This window comes from Hippocampus guttulatus, chromosome 12 (genome assembly GCF_054856545.1).
Source record: "Hippocampus guttulatus isolate MCC_2025c chromosome 12, RoL_Hgut_1.0, whole genome shotgun sequence".
NCBI classification, from domain to species: Eukaryota; Metazoa; Chordata; class Actinopteri; order Syngnathiformes; family Syngnathidae; genus Hippocampus; species Hippocampus guttulatus.
In genome coordinates this window covers 17,746,938-17,770,991 of record NC_141272.1, presented here as the reverse complement: position 1 = coordinate 17,770,991, position 24,054 = coordinate 17,746,938, and the positions used below count along the sequence as shown (strand labels likewise).

General features: G+C 40.8%; 2 protein-coding genes across 3 annotated transcripts in view; both read right to left on the bottom strand.

Annotated features, from left to right (window-relative positions):
- Nucleotides 1-1,840: 1,840 nt before the first annotated feature.
- Nucleotides 1,841-11,480, bottom strand: lgals9l3 (lectin, galactoside-binding, soluble, 9 (galectin 9)-like 3). Its single transcript, XM_086125979.1, has 8 exons — nucleotides 11,215-11,480; nucleotides 7,324-7,412; nucleotides 6,993-7,200; nucleotides 6,791-6,910; nucleotides 6,535-6,684; nucleotides 6,257-6,345; nucleotides 3,964-4,120; nucleotides 1,841-3,656 (listed from the first exon to the last, which is right to left on the bottom strand). Exons 1-8 carry the CDS (start codon nucleotides 11,251-11,253, stop codon nucleotides 3,510-3,512), a joined length of 999 nt encoding a protein of 332 aa, XP_085982105.1. The 5' UTR covers nucleotides 11,254-11,480; the 3' UTR covers nucleotides 1,841-3,509.
- A 2,584-nt stretch (nucleotides 11,481-14,064) lies between these two features.
- LOC147197700 (kinase suppressor of Ras 1-like) overlaps nucleotides 14,065-24,054 on the bottom strand; it is a 32,965-nt gene continuing 22,975 nt past the window's right edge. Inside the window, exons 13-19 of one of the 2 annotated variants that reach the window (XM_086125059.1) lie at nucleotides 23,734-23,930; nucleotides 23,513-23,609; nucleotides 19,170-19,303; nucleotides 18,952-19,083; nucleotides 18,523-18,658; nucleotides 16,289-16,422; nucleotides 14,065-15,505 (exon numbers count right to left, since the gene is read on the bottom strand). In XM_086125059.1, coding sequence (XP_085981185.1) covers nucleotides 16,300-16,422; nucleotides 18,523-18,658; nucleotides 18,952-19,083; nucleotides 19,170-19,303; nucleotides 23,513-23,609; nucleotides 23,734-23,930 — 819 coding nt within the window. In that variant the 3' untranslated portion in view covers nucleotides 14,065-15,505; nucleotides 16,289-16,299. Of the gene's footprint in view, nucleotides 16,423-18,522; nucleotides 18,659-18,951; nucleotides 19,084-19,169; nucleotides 19,304-23,512; nucleotides 23,610-23,733; nucleotides 23,931-24,054 lie in introns of both variants that reach the window. The other variant, XM_086125058.1, reaches the window with a different exon arrangement.

Genomic DNA, 24,054 nt, shown 5'->3' with positions numbered 1-24,054 from the left:
GTTGAAATACCTGTCATTACAAGTCCAAACGAAATGAATGCAATCAAACCTTAATTGTGCTTGTGCTGATTGTTCGGCGGGCCGGATTAAAAACACCAACGGGCCGGATCCGGCCCGCGGGCCGTAGTTTGCCTACCCCTGGTTTAAACCCTCATACTACTGCAAGGTAAAGTACCATGTAGAGGGCCATTTTAACCGAGCAGTATCACATGAAGGTAAGTTTGCAAGACACAATTTGTGTGAGTCACAGTATAGATAATTTTTATTTGAATGGCTCCTAACCAATAACTCAGTGACCTGTTGTAGCTGATCATTTGGAAAGATGTTGTCTATGATAATTGTAAATGATTATTTAAAACGTTTAAGCTCTATTTTCTATTACAGGGTATACCATTCATAGATGTGGGCTACAATGCCGACCAAAACTGCACTTTCATTGCATCTATTGCCGTGGAATAATAATGCGCCGGGTACCCTTCATAAATCACCTTTGCATGTGTAAGGAAAAGTGCCCTGCTTTGATGGTCTCTGCTGCTGCTGCTAAGGCGCCTGCATCCCCACGACCCACCGCTGTCTCACCTTTTGCTGCCCCACCCATCGCTGCCCATCCCTCTGCTTCCCCACCCTCTGCTGGACCTTCTACCGCTGGACCTTCTACTGCTGGACCCTCTACTGCTACGCCACCTGCTGATGCACCACCGTCTGTGCTGCCTGATGTGGCTGCATCATCCATTGCCCCATCTGTTGCCCCACTCTCCACTGCACCTCTTGCTCCTGCGCCATGTGCTGCTGCATCCTCTGTGCTGCTTCTGCCCCACACAGTGCCTCACCACCTACAGTGCCCATACCGCAAGGTGGACGGATGAAAAAAATCCGTCGACAGATTGCTCAAAAATGTCCCATCTGCCGTATTATATCTTTTCTGCACCAACTGTACAAACTGTCATAGTATTGTCTTCTACCACTGATCACTTTAGCTCAGCTTGATACTTTGCACATTGTCTCACAGTTGTCACTGGGTGGTACCACCGCACTACGGTTCACTTACATTACGAAATGTCCTTCCATACCTTTTTGTCATGTCCTTGTTTACGATGATACTAATGCAGCGTGTCATACCGGAGACAAATTCCTTGTGTGTTCTACATACTTGGCCAATAAAGATGATTCTGATGTTCAATAAGAAAAACATTAAAAGGCATATTGAAAGAAAGCACACTAAAAGGCAAAAGGATGTGACAGAAATGCACCACCTCGAGAATGAGTGCATCGATCCCATTAATGGAATATATGCTGTTTCAAAGTCTCACTGTGGTACTTGTCGCGGTATTTTGCAAATGTCCTTTTTTTTTTTTTTTTTTACCTTAACTGAAGATTTACATTGTATATTGAGGAATGTTATTAGCCACCAACAGAAAAATATGTGACTTGTTTATCAAGCTTTATCATTTCTAAATGGTTTAAAAGGAACTGGCATTTGATGCCTATTTGAATTCACAAAATGACCACACAGGCCACTTATGCAATTTCCACAAAATTGTCAATAGGATGTACTCAACGGCAAGCCAAGATATTTTAAACATGAGTGCCTGAAGGTGCCTGTCTACTTGGACACAGAGGAACACCGGGATATCCTTTTTAGACATCTGAGGGGCATCGTGGAACGAGAAGGAACTCCCAACAACGTTGTGAATGAGGTGGACCTTTTGATGGATGTTCTATTCCCAGAGGTCATGTTATCCCCAGCTGCTCCACACTTTCAAAATAGATACAAAAATATAGATTTTTTTGTATTTGTAGATTGAAATTTAAGAAAAATATTCACACAATGTACAAATCCTTTTCTCTTAATCGGCTATTATTTATGGTCTCGCCATGACCCACAAGGTCTCAGTGGCACATGCCGAACACTTATTTATTGTTGGACAAACGTTACACACAAGGTAAGAGTAAATTGTCTAATTCTCTTTCAACTAAAATGCAATTAAATCCTTACTCCCTTTCTTATGTACCAAATAATACATTTCAAAACATTTCAGTTTCTGTTGCATTTCATGTTTTACAACCTTATTTCAGTGAAAGAGAGGAATTTGAGCAGAGGATCGAAAAGGAGTTGCGACAACAAGAGAAGTGAGCGAGTGAGTGAGTGAGCAATAAAGTGCTTTTTCAAAAATACTTTTTGTGTTTTATTTTTGAATCCTACAGTGCTTTAGAAATGGACATGGATCATTTAGGGAATATAGGTATACATTTTGGCGGGGATACAGAATCTGGTTTTATTTGATCTATTTTTTGTTAAACTTAAGAACAGTTCCATCAAGCTTCATACATCCTGGTTTGAAGTTGTGTGATATTGATAGTTTCTGAATTTGTTTTATTTATTATAATGCATAAAAAGCATTAAAAAGCGTATGTCATCTCCAGGTGTTTTGTAATTATTGTATTATATTAAAACCTTATGAATTATTGATTCTACTCGTCAAACCTGTTATGTTAACCACGGAGTCTAAGAGCTACTAATTTTAGTTGTATTGCAAAGTAGGTCATCAAATAAGTCAAAGTAATTCTATCTCAAATTAGTTTGATAAAAAAATATTAATAATCTTAACTTGATAAAATAATTTAAATTCCCTATTACAATTAATGAACATTACTTTTATTTTGAAAATCCATTTGCCTAAACTTACCACAGCCACTTCCGGCGTATGTCTACCATTGCCTAAAGCTACCTCCTCCGAGTCTGCAGCTGGATACTATTGACTTTGTCCCCTTAGTTGTCTGTCACACATATGCAAGATACTGAGAGTTATTTTTTTTTAATTATTAATATTTCTTGATGTGGCATCAGCGGAGGTTGAGTTGAGGCTTTTTTTCCCTTCCAATGTTTTTTTTCTGCCCAACTTTGTAAAGGACAACATGATGCTAGAACTGTTTTAATTACCCCAAAACTAGCAAGCTGCAATTGAAAATTCTATGAACTGAAACCTGGTTGATATTACCTATTTTTCACTTTTAAAATGATTCCGCCTAACCTTGCAACTTTAGGGTTAAGGAGTGGATTGTTAATCATGAACAATTGAAACTCATAAGATGTTTTCTAAGTCTTCAAAATTTTATAGGTATCTATTTTGGTGCAGAAGAACTGAAACACACCAAACTTTATTTAAAATTGTCACAAATGAAGAATGATTGTACAAATGGAAAAACCCCCACTGGAAAATGATATGCCAGAGTCAACTTCCCAAAGTGACTTAGATTCACAGTGAAAGTACTGACATATCAAATTTTGGTGCTTTTGTTACTTTAATAGTTCCATCCAGTCAGACATGTAAACAGAGTTCAGTGAACTTCTTGTTTTTCAGCCAAGACTGTTTTTAGCCGAGTGTCATGATACAGTACAGTCATTAATCTGAATATATGTTAATTGTGTGCATTTGAAAATAACAAATGAGAAAATACATGATAGTTGAGGCCATCACATACTATGTGGGACTGCCCTTCCTGAATCTCTACACATTCACCGAGGTGATGCTGATGTCACCGTTGATCTCCAGCTCTGAAATGTGTTGCAGGTGAGTGAAACGGTGCCTGTAGGTGTGAGCTTGCATTCCATTCGCCACGATCCTGAAGGAGTGATTCTCACAACAGATGGTCAGCTACATCAAAACAGTATCGTTATTTGTCAGTCACGCGGTCAAACTTCAATTCCGATTCAGTTCAGTTCTTTCCAGATGCCAACGAACTTGATCACTCGGAGTGCATTGCAAATCACCACTGAGATGGCAAACGTGAATACGATCCATAAATGGTAGCAATAGTATTTGATACGTTTTTACATATTCAACTTAATAATAATACTCATAATAATTCATGAAAGACAGTCCAATGTGGACCTTCCATGACATATGGCATATCATACGGATAATAGAAAACCAATGGGTGGATAACAGTGGAGTAACCTACCGTGAAAGGCTGTCCCTTGTGAAAGGGCATTGGGCCACCACGTTCCTCTGAGCCCCATTTCTCCCCCTGCTTGGTGTTGCGAACCACGACGTTCTCATTGAAACGTGGATTATAATGTAGAGCAATGCCAGCGGGATGGTTCAGATTGACATTGAATCTGAGATGAAAAACAGGGAAATATTTTGGAAGTGTTTCACCCTTTCATGCACCATGAATGATAACCTGTAACCTGATAACAGGCCAACAACATTCTAGACAATCCTTCTCACGTGCTGCACTCCCAATTCGAGCTCCTACACTCAGAAAGGAGGTACAGGACCCTTCTATGCAAACTAAACCGATACAAAAACTCATTCATACCGCAGGCTATCAACCTAATTAACAAACAACTAGAGGAAAGCAGACAGACAAGCAGGAGGACATGAGGGCAGTGTGGGGTGTGCAGATGCCTGTAACGTATTGTCCAATGTATGTAGAGTATATATTGTCCTATATTGTATTATTGTCCAATGTCTGTTGCTTATGGTATACTGTATGTATTGTTCAATGTATGTAGCGGCATGGGGGGCCTGTCCTCCAAGACAAGTTTCTCCTGTGGGAGACCAAATAAAAAGTAAAATCAAATCAAATCAAATAAGCTGTCCACTGCAGTATCCGCTGTCCCTGAAAGGGTTAATGGACATCGTATGTCATCTCCAAATATGACTTACCCAGCCAGCTTGTTGAGCAGTTGTTTTTAGTAGCCAGTGTGATCACAGTGTGAGAGACCCAGGAAACATCAAATCGATGTAACTTATGAGCAGCAAAGTCTTGGCGAGTGTTGTTTTTTTTTTTTGTCAGGGTTTGTTAAAGGTTGCTAAAGGTTGAAGATAGCCGACCAGAAAAATTGCCACCATTTCAACGGTTGGTGAATGTCTTTGGAATCGTTTGTGACCCTGAACAACATTCACGACCTCCGCAAACACTCGCAAGGTTTCGTTGCTCAGTGTGTTACGGTCTTATACCGTATTGGCCCGAATATAAGACGGTGTTTTTTGCATTGAAATAAGACCGAAAAAGTGGGGGTCGTCTTATATTCGGGGTCTAGACATTATACCCATTCACGCTACTAGATGACGCCAGATATCATTGAAACGAATGCTGAACTTGACTCCCCAGGCCAAAGTGAACCCCTGTCACGTAGAATAAAAATAAAAATAGTGGTAGCACGAAGAAGAAAAATAAAAAAATAGCGGTAAGAAAGAAAAGAGAAGAAAATAATAGAAGAGATAACAGAAAATGGAGAAATGTACTGACAATCTGGAGAAAAGTGGGTCGAAGATCAGCCAGGTTAATCAGCAGCTGAGGAGAAGTTATGATGTATGTAATTTACATTTCAAAAACCAGAAGCCATTCATTTGCGAATGTGATTGCACTTTAGTTTACATATTTAAATGTTCAGATATTAAGATTTGAATGAGGCAAAATAATATATTTTCCCTCAAATATATTGTTAGAATCATTTGTTTCAGATGTACTGTAATTATTTTCTGTATAAAAATTAATTTGGTGTTCAAAAAGTCTTTTTTCAAACGTGATTCTTGAAAAACAGGGGGTCGTCTTATAATCAGGGCTGTCTTATATTAGGAGCCAATACGGTACATCAAAACAAAAAAATGACAATGCTATTCATGTCCATGTGGTGGATTTGTTTGTATGTGATTGTGTGGTCAGACTCCACTTTTAGAAGTTCCAAATGTGTTTGGACAGCAGTCTAGTTGTAATTTATTCTTGGATGATACGCAACCCAACATTAACAACTACACATATAAATAACCATGTAGCCTAATTTCAGAAGAGATCATATCATGTGACATCATATAAAGGCATAGCCTAGCATAATATGATGACATTGTGAAATTTGAACAGTTTAGCAGTCCAACACTGCAAACCATTTTCAGGTTATACTATGGGTCCAAAAGTCATAGAAGAAAAATCTTACTTACTGTACTTTTTCCCCCTTGCATGACAAGTAATTATTCTACTTTAAATGCTACACTTGTGATTATTCTGTAAATTAAATCAATAAACACAAATAAATTGTGAAAACAATTCATCGATTCAGTCTGAACAGTGTAAAACAAATGTTAACCCTATGAGGGACAGCGGTTACTACAGTGGACAGCTTATCATGTTATCAGGTTACAGGGTGCACGAAAGGGTTAATAGAGTGTTCAGAATGAAAGATGGATCATTTTTCAATTCAGCTTTGAACTCATTCAGAAATAAAAATTTTAAAACGATGATGCCCGACCTTGTGGCATTGGGGTGAACAGTCCCTTGAATGGTAATGGTCCTACCAGCCCTAAATCCTCCACTGATGAAGGCCTTGTATGGAACAGTCTATTCACATATAACAAGAGATCATAAAACAGTTACAAGCTTATTGAATACTTGTTTCATCATCATTCCATTATTTAAGGATTACACAGATCAACTTCTCATTTGGAAAAAAATGTTCATTCAATTTCCTTGAATACTGTGTGTGAAACTCTTCCCCGTATGTCTGTTAAAGACTTTTAACTGACTCACATAGATTGCGGGAGCCAATCCTGGTTGTGAGGGGAATCCCGGTTGTGAGGGGAATCCAGGCTGTGGGGGAAATCCTGGAAAAGGTGAGAATCCTGGCTGGTTTGGAAACATTCCCTGTGAGGGAAAACCGGGCTGAGCAGGAAATGCCGGCTGTCCAAGGAATGACGAGCAATCGATAAGTAGTTAGACTTAAAATTCTCTTCATGAAAAACTTTCATCATACTGATCAATCGTGATTTTTTTTTTTTTTTTTTACCATTGAATTAATGAAGGTAATGGAGGAAATGTCGACTTTTCCAGCAATGGAGATGGTATCCACTTGGTAAAATGGAATACGGTGTCTATACTCCATAAAGTGAGCGCCATTGACGTTCAGCTAGAGACGAAAAAGATGGAAATTACAAAGTCATTTGTACCACGAGGACAGATTTGCCGACTTTACGATCAAGGTACTAGACCTGGTAGGAGTCCCTGGTGACTGTGATCAGCAGGTTGAAGGCAGAGCCAGTGGGTAAAGGCGCGTTTTGCTTCCTTTCTTCTGTCCCCCAATGGCCATGCTGGAAGGTATTGGTAACAACGTAGCACGGATGACTGTCATACCGTGGGTTGAAATGGAGCGCAATGTTTGCATTTGCGCTGGAGCCACACTGTAAATTCACATGGAACCTATAAAACAAATTAAGCATACCAACGTATATAATCAGTCGACAAAACTTTGTTATACAACAAAAAAAATGTGTTTTTACTCAGTGAAAATGCAGAAAATGCTCAAAGAAGGATTGCTTTGACCTGTCAGCTCCAGGTTGGACCCATCCACTAATGGTGATGGATTTGCCCTCCTGTAGACCACCACTGATGGAACCAGTGAAGGGAATTCTCTACAAAGAGAAAGACTTCTTGATTTAATACAGTAAATCCAATTGTAAATGAAAAAATGCTGTATGGTACATACTAAACACCTATCAAAGCTGATAATGAGTGCAAAATTACAAAACATTTACAAATAATTATTTGCACTTTCAAAATTATCACTTTTTTTTGCAATATCAATATCAATGTTTGACTCACCGGATTCAGGACAAACTGAGCATCACACCCTCCCATAATTTTTATCATGACCTCTGATAACTTTGACAATATAATCTTGCATATATCTTGCACACTGCAAGAATCAAGACAAGGGCACGGAAAATCCTCCTGGATCCCCCGCACCCTGCCCACCACCTTTTCCAGCTACTCCCCTCAGGCAGACGCTACAGATCCATGCGCACCAAATCCAGTAGACACTTAAACAGCTTCTTCCCTCTAGCCATTAACTCCTTAAACAGTCACTGACGTAGTCACTCTTCTTGTACTACAAATACTGCTACTGGTTACTCTAAAATGGTTCAATGATTTGTTGTTTACGATGATACTAATGCAGCGTGTTATACCGGAGACAAATTCCTTGTGTGTTCTACATACTTGGCCAATAAAGATGATTCTGATTCTGATGATTCTGATTCTGATAAACTTCTGTGAAAAGTTTGTACTCGTTAGAAGCAATTTTAACTAAGCTAAGGCAGGGTACATGCATAAAGAGCTTTCAAATCTTAAAAGATTTTTATCTCTACATTAAGATTCAAAAAAAAAATCTGGCATTTAATAGTTTGGGTCATTTTGTGTGTAGTCTGCTCCGATTATTGCAACACAGAGCACCACACATGTCAAGATTCTTTTCCGCCATCGAGCTTGAAATAAAGTCCTCCGAAGCTGAAATTTTGCATGATCACAAGTGATCTGACAAAAATGAACGAGAACACACACTCATGTGCATCGATATTAATCCCACTGTTTGTGAAGAGGACAGTGAGCATATAAAATGGTGATGTCAAAAAATACTTGGAAACACCGAATGCTTTAAACAACTGCCTCTTTATTGTATTTTCTTGAGGTTCTTGAAAATAGAGCTTTTGTGAAAAATGTATATACTCATTAAAATAGCCCTTTGAGTAACTCAGAATAAAGTTCACAAACAGGAAACAATTAATGAAATTAAAGAACAGACGAGTTCATACGATTTGTCCAAAAATAACTGGTATGGCTGACATTTTTTTTTTTTAAGAATTAGTACCAAGAATCATTAGGACCCGGAATCAAATCGAAGAACAGTAATCGGAACCTGAGGTGTACCATTTCAAAAGACCTAACCTTACTTGCCATGAACATAAGCAGGTCTCGTTGGGGTGCAATGATGTTTTGTGGTTGATATGATATGTATCGATATAAGGCCTAACGATTCGACACAAAGAGATATCTTGTTTTTTTGGAACAATACAATTAGATACGATAAATGCAATTTCAACATGATATTTTGATACGGTAACAATGGCGCTTCTGTAAACGAACAAACAAAAACTATACAAATTAATAAATATTCTAATTAAAGGTAACTCCAAATAAACACAATAGAATTCATTTTATTTTAAAACCAACTCAGATTTACTGATTCCAATATGTAAACAAAAATCATTGCTAACAGAACAAGCTTAATATTCTACTATAAACAAAGGGAAACAGAACAAGCTCGTTCTCTTTTTCTACAATAACTTCTCTTATTATCACAATAAGCTGGTTCTTTTTACATATTAAAACATCAATGTAAACAAATCAGTGATTGCTTCAGTATATCTGAACAATATTCACCATTCTGTTTTTGTGGAACAAAAAATATACACAAGTATTAAACTTGTATACAGGAACTATCACATTAAATCAACCTGCTGCTGTGATTGTTCTGTTTAAAGGGGAAGTCAACCCCAAAATTTTGTTTACAATAATACGTTCTATGCAGCCCCACTCGTCTAAAACAGGGTAGTAAATTCTAGCTGTTTTTGTCCATCTTAGGGGGCAGCCATTTTGCCATTTGCTGTCAACTAAATATGACAGCACGGTTGCTCAGGGCTTAGGTAACAGGTTGTCAACACTGCTGACACAAGTCGTAGCTATTGCTTGCGATTTTGCTTGTAGTTACTGGCGTACACACGGATGCTCATGAAATAAAAGCACAACTTTCAAAATTAAAGCACCAGGTTTGAGGTTTTACTTTGACTTCATTGTCACTGTGAGGGCCGATCAGAGACTGCGGGCGGGTGGGATGTGACCCCCAGGACGTACTTTGCCACGTTCTTGTACTGTATATACAGTGTTATCCCTACATGAGATGTCAAAAGGGTTTTGTGGCTCCCATTTTTTTTTTTCTGTGTGAGACGGTTCAAAGTTCTCTTAGAGTAGATTGCCGACCCCAGTCTTTTTTTTACAATTTTACATTTTCACCATTGTCATTACAACTTTCATAATGGCATAACAGTGGCTTTTTTCATCATATGCATTTATATATTTTCATTTTATAACTGTGATTCCCATTTTCACCTTGATAACTAAAATGAATTCAACCAGACCAGGTCACTAGAGCACCCCAGGTATCCAATCAGAGTACCCTCGCTCAGATCTGATGTCCCATTTCGAAATACAGTACTGTACAATGCCTCTGAAATCTGACATCTGGACCTGAATTCTGACATGTTGACCTTTTTGCGCATTAAAAAAAATCTTTAAAAAATTTAATTTTTGGGGACACTAGAGCACCCCAGGTATCCAACCAGACTATCCTCATACGGATCTGATGTCCCATTTCAAAATAAAAGGCCTCTGAAATCTGACATGTTGACCTAAATTCTGACATGTTCATCTTTTCACCCTGTGTGTGTGTGTGTGTGTGAATGGTGTGTATATATGTATAGTATGAATATGTATGTATATGTACATGAGTGCATGAGTGTAAATTTGTAGGTGTGTATATATGTACTGTGTGTGCTTGTGTGTGTTGGTGTGTATGTTGAAAGGCTTTTTTGTATCGTATTGTAATAATTTAAAGTCCAGATTGAAAAAATTGCACTCATGTCAGACTGTTCATAAAATAACCTAATCAGGTAACAGCAACTTGTTTATTCAGCTCCACAATCACCATATTCCCTTTCACAGATGATACACAAACCTGGTCTGGTTGAGGGATAACTAAAATTCTTTCTTTTAAGATGTTTTGAAAATGGGCGAAAAGGTCAACATGTCAGAATTTAGGTCAACATGTCAGATTTCAGAGGCCTTTTATTTTGAAATGGGACATCAGATCCATATGAGGCTAGTTTAGTGAGTGGAAAGCCTGGGCCCCCAGCCAAAAAGTTTGCCCACCCCTGGCTGTAGTCTGACTTCGCACCAAGTCTGCAAGGATGTCCTCCAGCACCCCACGCGACCTTGTTCAGGATAAACGGTGTTGAAAATGGATGGATGAATAATAAACGTGATGTAGAAATGGGGAGACAGAATGCCTTTTTCTTAGACCCATAGAACTTTTAAAATTGCGTAATTGCATCCGTGTTCTACCGCACCCCACGTTTTACTTCAAAAACACTGTCATCAGAACTGTGCAGAACTGTGCATTGTGCAGATGGCGCAAAAAGACAACCAATGAGGACGAAATGGAATGTTCAAATGCTCAAACTGCGAGCAGTCACTAATAGAAGCCTGCTGTATTTGAGTAACGGCACAAACAAATTCCAGCGCCTCCTCGCTGTGCTCAACAAGAAAAGATTGGGTCTCAGAGCAAAATAAATTCAACAAACAAAAGATGATTTCTCTTACCGGATTATAAAACGGCGTGTGTTGAGGGTAAGCCATCATACGAGGAATGTTTGCGTTGCGTGTAGCTGTGAGAAGCTGTGACAGATGATATACAAGACTCGGTTTCAATTCCGCTGAAAAGTTTCGATTTTGTGATACGTGGGCGGGACTCAGGAACAAATTTGCAGGCCACTTGCGGAATTTCTCGTCAGAAGGATGTTGACGCGAGTTACAAAAATTCGCCTTTTCTGGTTATTAACTCCAAGTAATGAATGACTGTGAATATAACTCGATTTGATTAAATGCTGAGATGTTCCGTGTGATAAGTACTGTTGGCCAACTTTTAGTTAAAGATCAACGGAATGTGCCAATAACATCACCAGATCATCTGACTGTTTATTGACAGTTGTGAAACAAGTGAATGATTGCGACCAAAGTCTCGTCATTTGAGTGTGACTGGATGCCGTTTCCTTGTTCTATTTTTAAATGTCAGACCTTTATAACATTTTGTATTGAGATGGAGGCAAGTGATTCGCCGTGGCGACCCCTGAAGGGAAAAGCCGAAAGAAAAGAAGATAACATTTTGCATTAATTTCCATTTGAAAACCAAAATATGTCTCACAAGGCTCTTGTTGCATTTTCATGCATATGTCAAAAGTGGTATTTAAGGTATACTGAGTGAATCGTGATACCACACACACAAATGATACACAGATATCCATAAACATTAAAATTTCATTTACCACTTTACGAGTGTCTGTAAGAATGTTGTTGTGAACAGACAAATATGCTCTCAATTATTTCCTGTTTTACCTTGAAGGATCTATTCCAACGTCCGGTTTGTCCACTATGTATGCTGTGTGTGTTATACTTGACTATCACCAATTCTAATAAAACAAGAGACTGTCACGCAGATTTTTCCTCCGTTTATCCAGCCACCTTGAGGGGTGACACGCGGGTATACTGCATAAGTAAGCCGCTGACAACAAATGTTTTAATTATTGTTTAAAAATAATTAGTTGAGCAACAGTTTGTAAATTATTTACAGCCCTTTAGTTAACAACGGTATGATTTTTTTTTGGGGGGGGGGGGCTAAATAGTCAGCCGTACTCGTGAAATGTACCACAAAATGTGCACTACTTTGCTTGTTTTAGATTTGCGTGCATAATTTTAATCAATTGTTTGTCATGATCTGTGTTTTGAGGACTTTTGCATTGTTTTGACTTGATTTACTTGCGTTTCATTTTCTGTGTCCCACGTTCATGGTTTCGTATCCAGCTGTTCTCATCAACCGTATTAGTGCACTAGTGTTGTGGAAAATAAACAGACATGTCTCGGTGGCTGTGAAAGTGGCGAGTCAATATATTTCCTGAAGGCACAGTTTATAAATGACATATTGGGCATCTTACCTCGTGTACAAGGACAATCACCCTTGAGCCAAACGTGTCTCATACCAGTCATACCACAGTGGTGGCTCATGCTCTCATCAAACTGGGGCCAAGTTAAGCGTTATTCTTTCTCCAATATAATTTCCGTGTTTTGGGATCGTTTCATCCCCAAACAAAACAGTCCTACCCCAATAAAAGAAGGATGGATGGATGGATGTCATCCAACTTGAACCGCCTCCTTCCGTGAATGTGGCTCCTGGGTTGTCATCGTCGTATTCCGTCCGTACACGTGGGTTTCCAACGGATGCCCTTCTTAAATCTCTGCTCTTGAAAACAAAACCACATCCTACCCCAAAACAGATGCTCTGACTGCCAACTTCTTTTTGATTTTCTACAACCCCTTTACATTCTTCCCCAATGTTGGAATGATCAACTGTGCCAAATAATCATATTCTTCTTGCACGTGTAGCTAAGTTTATTAATCATATGAGAGGAAAGATAACCGCCCCCCACCAGCTGTTCACTGGTAGGGTCACACTCGACCACAAACATGAGTTTGCACCTTTTGGCTTGTGTGTATCCTGCCAAGTCTGCTGCAGCTGCAATAATTTGGACTGGGTTGATCAACAAATGTATCATTTCAAGCGCCAGAATGAAATTATCCGCGGTAGAGGAAAAGGGGCAGTTCCTGAGTGTGCCCAGCACTTAACCTTCTTTCTAGGTTCTGGTTTAAAATCAGACTGTAATGTGTAGTCTCCAAACTTGTATTGTCCATATTTCGAAAATACTATGTAGACTGCATGTTTGAAATTTAGGGAAATGACCGTAAACTATTAAAATGTAAAAATTATTCAAAGCAACTGCCTTTGCAAAAGATTGAAAGTGAAATTTGGTCAAGTTGTCATTATTGCATTACTTACTCGTCGACCTTTCAATAAGACACCATGAAAACAAATCTACACACACAACTCGATTAGTCCATGGTGGTGGACAACAAAAATGGTGTCACTGCTTCTTTTTCCTCTCCGTCTTCCAAGCGCAACTCTGACTGTTCCCATCGAGCTCATCCTCAAATTCTTGGATCTGAATTCTTTCTCACTCTCTGTCCTGATCGGAGTGCTCCAGGTTGAGGCAATATGAGTGGTTCTTTTCTCATCCTTTGCTAAGGAGCTTGATCTTTTTCTGCCTAACGGCTCAATACTATAACAGTAACAATTTGCATCTTACATAACCAGCTGCAGTTCTACATGAATGGCTTCAGGAGCACATTGGGTATGTATGTGTGTGTGTGTGTGTGTGTGTTCTTGCGGTCCGGTCACAAAATAAATTTGTGTCAAAGATGCAAAAACTAACATTTACTGCATCTTTTAATAGCTTGACAAAGTGTTCAGATATCAACTTTAATGTGTTCAATTAAAGCCGTGACGTTTTGCACAAATCCTCTGTAAAATCCCCTCTCCCAAAAACACACTTGTCATCAGAATCAGAATCAGAATCATCTTTATTGGCCAAGTATGTAGAACACACAAGGAATTTGTCTCCGGTATAACACGCTGCATTAGTATCATCGTAAACGATTGTACATGTCATGCTTTTTTTTCCCTCCAATCCAAAATGGTTCCCATTTATCTGAATAACTTTCATCAACATTTCCCAAGGATGAAGAAATAAAGCACAATTTCATCCCCTACTTTGAGCATTGCAAAATAAGTTCTTTAGAAGCAGGTAAGTGAGCTATTTGACTGCGAGTGTGACAATTTAGTGACTTTCCCCACTATATTTGGCATCAACAAATCATCACTGTCGGGCATAAATCTTCTCTGTCCAAATTTGGTAATTCTCATATTTTTATTGATACTTGTGAGAGTCCCCACATGGGTATCTTCTTTACAAATTGGTGGTAATCTAAAGTGCAGAAAATGCCTTGCCCTCTTTGACGATCCATTGTTAATGTCTCAAAAAATGTTTTTTTGTTTCTTGAAAAGTGACAGTTTGGATGATGCCAGGATAGCCACGACGCTAATGATCGGTCAGAGAGCCAGCATTTACTGTCATCCCTAAATCCCCCAAATTATATTTTGTCAATTTAGTGTGGGGGATCTGTATGTATATATGGTGCATGTAGCGAACAAGCGTAAACATTCATTGACAAACACAGATACTGCGTTTGCATAAGTCATTGAAACATCAATTTTCCAAAATGTCCTCGTTTAAGGTATTTTGAAAATCAAGATGGACTAATAAATACATTTAAACAGCAGCTCAGGTTATCTCTGTATATACATATGTACATATACATTAAGTAAACCATGTCAACCATCAATGCCAATATTATTAGGCGTACCGAAGAAAAGATTGGCATGCATGTTAAGAAGAGGAGCTAAAGCCGGTGAGATGAATCTGGCAGCCTCTGAGCTATGAAGCTTTGCAATAGAGGATGTGGTGGCGAAAATCCTGATGCAACAGTTAAAGGTGAAGTAAAAGGAGGAAGCAATCACATGTTATTAGGAAGAATTGAGCAGTTTAACACATCACAAAATATATCACTTGCAGACAGTGTGACATTTATGTCACTCCCAGACTCCTTAATTTTAATGTGATTTTTAATTTACTATACGGGCGGCCCGGTGACGCGTGGTTAGTGCGTCGACCTCACAGTGCAGAGGTACCGGGTTCGATTCCAGCTCCGGCCTTCCTGTGTGGAGTTCTCCCCGTGCCTGCGTGGGTTTTCTCCGGGTACTCCGGCTTGCTCCCACATTCCAAAAATATGCATGGGAGGCTGATTGAACACTCTAAATTGTCCCTAGGTGTGAGTGTGAGCGCATATGGTTGGTTGTTCGTCATGTGCCGTGGCAACCGGTTCAGGGTGTCCCCCGCCTCCTGCCCGAAAACAGCTGGCATAGTCTCCAGCACCCCCCGCAACCCTTGTGAGGATAAAGTGGATAAGAAAATGGATGAGATGGATGGAATTTACTCTACATATTATTCTAACTTCTTAAGGGGAAATTCAATTGAGACTCTGCTTTAGATATTCTGACAACTGATCTAAATATTCATCTTGATTTTTTTCCGCCCCCATAAAATTTATTAACAGACTTTCAAAGAAATTGAATAGCAAGCTAAATGAGTAACCACAGCGGACATGATAAAATGCCAAATTGTATTATATGGACATAATGTTAAATTTAAGGTTTCTGAAGAATTGTACATTTCACGTTGCTAATTGGGCAGATCAATTGGTGTTTTCAAAAGCAATGTCCCATTTGCACGTCACACTGCCAGCGCACTGAGCTATGAGTGTGTGCCGTAGTCTGTAGAAGGCCTTTACAGATGCCAATGCTTGTGAGAAGACAATATTACAGTAAACAAAGGTCAGTGTGAAATTGAAGCGCATAGAATGAAGCGAAACATTTGGATCCGAAATCATGAACACGGTGATCAGGTACAGCAGGAGACTGTGGATCAGTCAGTGGTGAAGATCAGACTATTCCACAAAAGGGAGAATTACCAAACTTCAGCAGTCACAGTAAAAAGTCCCCAATTGTCCATTAATAATTGCAATAGAGCTTCATCAGACTTCTCCCCCAACAAAATCATATCCTTCCTGTGGCAGTTCATTTCCTCCTGTTTCAAACTCCCTTCTTGCGTATCACTGTGAGTGAATTTTGGTGATTGTTGGGTGGACTCCCATTTTCTATGATACATACTCAGGAGACCTCTAGAAGTGTCCAGGGTGGGAGAGCCTGCGGTTCAGTTTCGGCAGCCTGTCCAACATACCAGCCAGCTGGGTGAAGGTCGGCCTGTCGTTTATTTCAAAAGACCAGCAAGCAGAAAGGATCTCCTGTTGTGGCAGAAAATTGAGATGTGCAGCATGAGTTGTTACAAACTGATAGATAACTTCCCCACTTCAACTATGACTCCGTATATCAGGCGTTCGGCAATCACCATAAACTGTTTCAAAAACTTTTTATTACTTTTATTGGATTTAAATTTGAGCTGCGAGGGCAGTATTGTTCACTTATGGGCAGGATTATATACTTCTCACTTCTCACCACAGTGAATTATTACCAAACAAAATAGATAGATGATCAATTAATTCAAATATTTTAATGATGAATATCCACATGGCTCTCAACCCTGACATTTAGGTCAACCTTAAGCATCGAATCTCACACGCTCAGGAGACTATGCTAAATACTAACATCTCTTTAACACATCATATTGCGCATTTTGATTCAATTCTCTGTTTCGGTCCTCCAGCTGACCGTGCAGGGCGGCTTGGAGTTTGTGTGAAAGCGCCGCTCACAACTGAAGTCCTTCTAAGGGTGGCAGTGTTGAGTTAAATTTGGATTTAGAATCAATATTTTTTTTTTTGACAAAAGTTACAACTATTAAGCAGGTGGGTGTGTCAGAAGCCGGGACGGCAAACTCGAAAGTGCAAAAGAAAAGCACGTAAGGAATTTACCCTTGAATTATTAGGATTATTATTAATTGTTCATCTTTTTTTTTTGAAGCAGATACATTGCCGAGCACAAATCACAAAGGCCTCGACTTCATCGAACATTTGAGTATGTACCAGTTTACAGAGGGTAATGCTTATAACTCTGTTGCCAAACGGTACCGTATTTTCCGCACTAAGAGGCACACCTAAAAGCCTTCCATTTTCTTAAAAGCTCACAGCGCGCCTTAAAACCCGATGTGCCTTGTGTATGGTCATTACGGTAATATTTCGATCCCAAAATAGCTCCTTTCAAGAGACATGTTTACAACGCAGACTTCAAACGTATGGCGATCGGTTACGCAGTTGAACACAGAAATAGAGCAGCGGCGAGAGAGTTCAATGAGTCAATGGTGCTGAAGTGGCGGAAGCAACTCGACGCCCTGTGTCAGGTAATGAAGACTACACAGAGCTTCCGAGCTAACACGATGGCCACAATTGGAGGACCAACTCGAACATTGGGTTGTTGAGCAGAGAGCAGCAACTATTACTGTCTGTACAGTCACGATTTGAATAAAGGCAAAACCGCTGGCACAGGAACTTAAAATAAACGCGCCAGCGTTCACTCAACCCGAAAGTCAGAAAGTCGCGCATAGTGCAAAAATCAGTGAGAAAAGATCCGACCAGGGCATGGTGTGAATATGGATATATACGTTTGAACAACATTGAATTATTGTTATGTTTTTGTTTTATGTTGAGAGGGAAGAAATTTAATCTGTGCTGTATGTTACACATACATACAGCACATTTGACTATAAAGTTGTATTCAATTCAATTATTGCTTTGCACTATTTCGAGCGATATTGTGCTTGCGCTTAGATTTACCGCCACGATATCAGACTGTTTCCACTACGTGATAGAATGTTGCACTAACTGTTATAACTTGCTGTTGGTTCAGTAAACTGTGTTGCTGCTTTATTAAATAAGTTTTACTGACATCTGATCGTTCTGTTGGCACTTCCTTTAGCATAGCCCCATCTAGTGGATACATTGTAGATTGCATCTTATAATGCAGTGCGCCCGATATATGAAAAAAATGACCAAATAGGCCATTCATTGAAGGTGTGCCTCATAATCCAGTGCGCCTTTTAGTGTGGAAAATACGGTAGTCTAAACCAACAATGCAGCTCTACTTAGCTTTTGGCTTTGACAAAATCATGTTTCTGTGTGGCCCTGCCATTGTTGGAAAATGGCAAATCTTCACATAGCCTAGTTTCTGAGTCATCGATGGACCAATTACATATTGGGACAGTTGTATGTAAATTCAGAACAGTTTGCTTACCGACATGTTTTCAGAAATAGGTCTGATTTACTTGGTTGTGTGATTTCACACTCCAGACTCAAACACACCATTGTGATACAACCAACGAAAAAGTGAATTTTAGAAGGAAATCTCCACTAAATGTGTTCTTTAAAACAATGTCAGTTTTATGTTAGACTTACCATAACTTCCTTGCCCAGGTTGGCATCTGCCTGCACCTTCTTTATGCCCTCATTGCTACCCACTAACCAGATTTTAGCTTCCACAGGTTGGTTGGTGATTGGCCAATCTCTAACATGCAGCTCATACCAGATTGTACTGAAAAGAAGACAATGTCAAGTTAAATCAAGTGAGTAAAATGTCTTTGCGTAGAAAAATGTCTAGAATAATCACTGTGTGGGCACATGGCTACATTCATTGCGCGTCATGCCGTTTCACCAATCTGGCCACTGTGCAATAAATGTTGTCAAGCCAAGATATTTGTGATTGTACATTTGCTTTCAGGCTCAGAACGGATCTGCATTCATCATCGTGAACAATTCGAATGCTAGAAATTACACAACTCTTCCTTTTTATCAAAAGATTCATATCAAATCGACGACATTCAATACCCAAAAGCATAAATGTCAGCAGCTTTTGAGAAAGGCAGCCGGTCCTCAGGAACCTCTGGGCTCATCACACGGACAATCTCTGGTGAAAGGTAGTTGATCCACCCTTGGGGTATCTTCAATACATTCCTTCTTCTATAAACACAAACATATACAGTATGTATCACAATTAATGTAGCTAAAGCGTAAGCACAATCTGTATGCCTCAATTGCATTCTTACCTGCCTTCTTGTACCACTCCGGCCATCCCAAATAGGCCAAAATCTGTTATAACGACTCTGTTTGAGTCATAAAACACATTCCTAGACTTCAGATCTTTGTGAACTATGCCTTTGGCATGCAGATAGCCCATTCCCTTTGGGAGAGATAAATATACAAATAATACAGAACATACTTCATATAAACCCAAGTCTAACGAAGTTTGGAAGTTTAAAACAAATATAACGAGAATACAATGATTTCTTTCAAACTCTTACAATGCAATCATCCTACATTCAGCGTACATTAAACCTATTGAATACACTAGAAAGACATTTAATGTTCAAACGGGTACTCTATTTCTTGCAAATTGTGATTTATTTAGAATTTGATGCATGTAACACCTTCCAATAACATGGGGACAGAATCACGTTCACCAGTTACATCACATTTTTGCTTTAACAACACTCAATAACCATTTGGGAATGTGGAATTCTTTTCCTTTCTTGATTTACAACTTAAGTTGCTTCGGAGTTTGTGGTCTTTGATGCCAAATTTTGCACTTCATAATGTGACACACGTTTATTTTCAATGAGAGACAGGCCTGTACTGCTGGCATACCAGTCTAGTAGTCACACTCCTTTCTATGAAACCATGTGGATTGTCATCGTCATATATAGTGTGTGTGTGTATTATATATACACACACATATACATACATATACATTATATATAAAAAATTCCTCGTCTCACCCCCCCTCGGGTGGTGTCCGTCCCTCATTCAGCTCGGGTCCTCTACCAGAGGCCAGGAAGCTTGAGGGTTCTGCGCAGTATTCTTGCTGTTCCCAGCACTGCACATTTCTGGACTGAGATGTCCGATGTTGTTCCCGGGATCTGTTGCAACCACTCATCTAGTTTGGGGGTCACTGCCCCGAGTGCTCCGACCACCACAGGCACGACTGTCACCTTTACCTTCCAGGCTCTCTCCAGCTCTTCTCTGAGCCCTTGGTATTTCTCGAGTTTTTCGTGTTCCTTCTTTCTGATGTTTCCATCATTTGGGACCGCTACATCCACTACAACGGCTTTCCTCTGCCCATTATCTATGATCACGATATCTGGTTGGTTCGCCATTACCATCTTGTCAGTCTGGATCTGGAAGTCCCACAGGATCTTCGCTCTGTCATTCTCCACCACCTTCGGAGGTGTTTCCCATTTTGACCTTGGGGTTTCCAGTCCATACTCCGCACAGATGTTTCGGTAGACTATGCCAGCCACCTGGTTATGGCGTTCCATGTAGGCTTTCCCTGCCAGCATCTTACACCCTGCAGTTATGTGTTGGATCGTCTCAGGTGCCTCTTTGCACAACCTACACCTTGGGTCTTGTCTGGTGTGGTATATCTGGGCCTCAATGGCTCTGGTGCTCAGGGCCTGCTCCTGAGCAGCTAGGATGAGTGCCTCTGTGCTGTCCTTCAGGCCAGCCCTCTCTAGCCACTGATAGGACTTCTTGAGATCGGCCACTTCAGTTATGGTCCGGTGGTACATCCCGTGTAGGGGCTTGTCCTCCCATGATGGTCCCTCTTCCAGCGCCTCATCTTCTGTTCCCCATTGTCTGAGACATTCTCGGAGTACGTCATCCGTTGGAGCCTTCTCCTTGATGTATTCACGGAGCTTGGATGTTTCATCCTGGACAGTGGCTCTCACACTCACTAGTCCCCGGCCTCCTTCCTTTCGGCTTGCGTACAGTCTCAGGGTGCTGGATTTGGGATGGAACCCTCCATGCATGGTTAGGAGCTTTCGGGTCTTAACGTCCGTGGTCTGAATCTCTTCCTTTGGCCACCTTATTATTCCTGCAGGGTATCTGATCACTGGCAGGGCATAGCTGTTTATCTCTCCTCTTTCATCTAGAACTGCTTCAGACAACAAAGTGTATGCAGAAAAGTGGTGAAGATTGCACGACTGTCTGTGTCCTATGTGTTGTGTTGTGTTATTTTTGTTATTTTGACTTCAAAATGGCGCCGCGTGAGTGGCTGCCTTTCCAGCAGCTCCTATATTTTGTTGTTCTACTTCTACTAACTTTGCTGCTGTGAATTGGGAATTTCTCCATTGCGAGACTAATAAACGTTTTCTTATCTTATCTTATCTTTATTGCCCGGGTCTTGTTCTTGCCATTGAGCTGGCTTCTTAGGACTTGCCTCACTCGCTGGAGGTATTTGGCCGTAGCCGCTTTCCTTGTTGCCAGTTCGAGGTTGCCATTGGTATACCGAGGTACTTGTAGCTGTCCTCAATGTCTGCTATTGTTCCTTCAGGGAGTGAGACCCCTTCAGTGCGGACTACCTTTCCTCTCTTAGTCACCATCCGACTACATTTCTCAAGCCCGAATGACATCCCGATGTCGCTGCTGTAGATCCTGGTTGTGTGGATCAGGGAGTCTATGTCCCTTTCGCTCTTAGCATACAGCTTTATGTCATCCATGTAGAGAAGGTGACTGAGCGTAGCTCCATTTCTGAGGCGGTATCCATAGCCTGTCTTGGTGATTACTTGGCTGAGGGGGTTCAGTCCTATGCAGAACAGCAGTGGGGAGAGTTCACCTTGGTATATGCCACATTTGATGGACACTTGGGTAAGTGGCTTGCCATTGGCTTCAAGTGTGGTTTTCCACATCCTCATCGAGTTCGCAACGAAGGCTCTTATGGTCCTGTTCACCTTATACAACTCCAAGCATTCAGTGATCCAGTCATAGGCTTTCTTGTAATCAATCCAGGCTGTGCACAGGTTGGTACGCCAGGACCTGCAGTCTTGTACGACTGTTCTGTCAACCAGGAGCTGATGTTTGGCTCCTCTGGTACCCTTCTGTGTTTCGCTCATGTATTGATCCATGTGTCCACTTATCTTAGCCGCAATGATGCCTGACATGAGCTTCCATGTTGTGGAGAGACAGGTTATTGGCCGATAGTTGGATGGGACTGCACCCTTTGAGGAATCCTTCATGATCAGGATCGTTCGCCCTTCGGTTAGCCATCCTGGGTGAGTCCCATCCCTCAGCAGCTGGTTCATTTGTGCTGCTAGGCGCTCATGGAGTGCTGTGAGTTTCTTTAGCCAGTAGGTGTGGACCATGTCCGGGCCTGGTGCTGTCCAGTTCTTCATATCTGAGACTCTTTCCTGTATGTCTGCCACTGTTATGGTAACTCGGTTCTGTTCAGGGAGGTTGCTGTGCTCAGGGTCACCAGCCATTGTGCACTGCTGTTATGTGCAACCTCCTTCTCCAGTACCTTTCAGTTTCCAGTCTTGGTGGGTCAGCTCTGTTGTTAGGACCCTGCCACTGAGCGTACACTTTCGCAGGTTGTGTTGCAAACAGCCTGTTTATTCGTTTATTCGAGTGCTTCAGGTATGGTCATCTGGATGTACCTCTCGGGTATCGGCCTTTTCATCACACCTCTCTGGGCCTCCGTCAATTCCGAGCAGCCTTGATCTTAGCCTCCAACCGTCTTTTCCATGGTGGGTAACGTATGTCATGGCTTGCATGGTTGCTCTTATAGCCAAGCATCTCAAGGATCACTGATGCTGAAGCGTATATCAGCTCATTGGTTTCCGTGATCGTTACGGTCGGGATCGCCCTCAGTGCTGCATTCACACTTTCCATGAGACTTTCAGGTGGTACTTCACATAGCCGTTGTAATCGGTTTCTAGGTTGCCCAGCTTTCATTCATTGGGGCTGGCCTCCCAATCTCATCATCTGCATTCATTGGGGCTTGCCTCCCAATCTCTGGTATGACCTCCTCCTCTGATCTGGCAGCCCTTCACCATGGAACCTGCGTTGTACCTCATCAATCTCAAGTTGTGACAGCAGTTGCCGTTTGTGGATGTTGGAACACTGAGCTACTAGTTGTTTCGTGGTCAACCGTGACTGTGGGTTTCGAAGTAACCATTTAGCCCACATTCTCTGCATGTAACCCCTCTGACTAGGGTTGCTTGAGTAGTAGCATTCCATCTCTACTTTGTTCCAGTAGCCCATTTTTCATCAAGGTGCTCTGGTTCCCCAGCACCTGACGCAAACCTTGTTTGGCGGGGCGACGTCTGAGCCGGCATGTCATTCATTTTATTGTCTCTCATCATTGTATGAGGTAGGCATTAGCGTGAAGGATCTTCCCCAAGGACCCACACTGGATGGTGTTATGTGCTCATTTTTTGCCCCAAGCGGGATTCGAACCACCGTCTCCCGTATGCCAAACCGATGCCTTACCAACTGAGCTATCCAGCCGCCATATATATATATGGCACTATATATATATATATATAGTTGAAAAGGATTTGCAAATCATTGTATGCTTTTATTTCCATTTTACACATTCTAAATTGCTGCCTCTTACCTTGACAATTTCTTGTGCAATCTGCCTGGTATTATTTATATCCAACAAATGGCCTCTTTCTCTTACAAAAGAGTATAAAGGAACCCCTTTACAGAAACTGCAAAGCAAAATATGCAGCATTGTCACAGACATTTTCCACTCAGAAATGATAACTTCTGTGTTTTTGTGTATTAGAGGGAGTAAGAAAAAATGGAAACAGAATATAAACATCTAAGTCCTACCTTGTGACAATAGCAAGGTGGGGCGGGGCCATGCAGGCGCCCATGAACAAGATGACGTTTTCATGTCTGGTTTGCCTGTAGTTCATCACCTCCTTCTTAAAAAGTTTCAGGTGCTCCTGGTTATTGCCGTCCACCTCCACAAGGCGAATGGCTACCTCGCCGTGCCAGCGACCCCTGAACACCTTCCCCCAACGGCCCTGGAGAGTCAAAAGCCACTCATGTTTGGTGTTTCACACAGATGTCTGATCTACTACTTGCAAAAGTACACATCACATCCTATTTACAGTGTTCCAACTATGATTGATGATACAATTTTTTCTC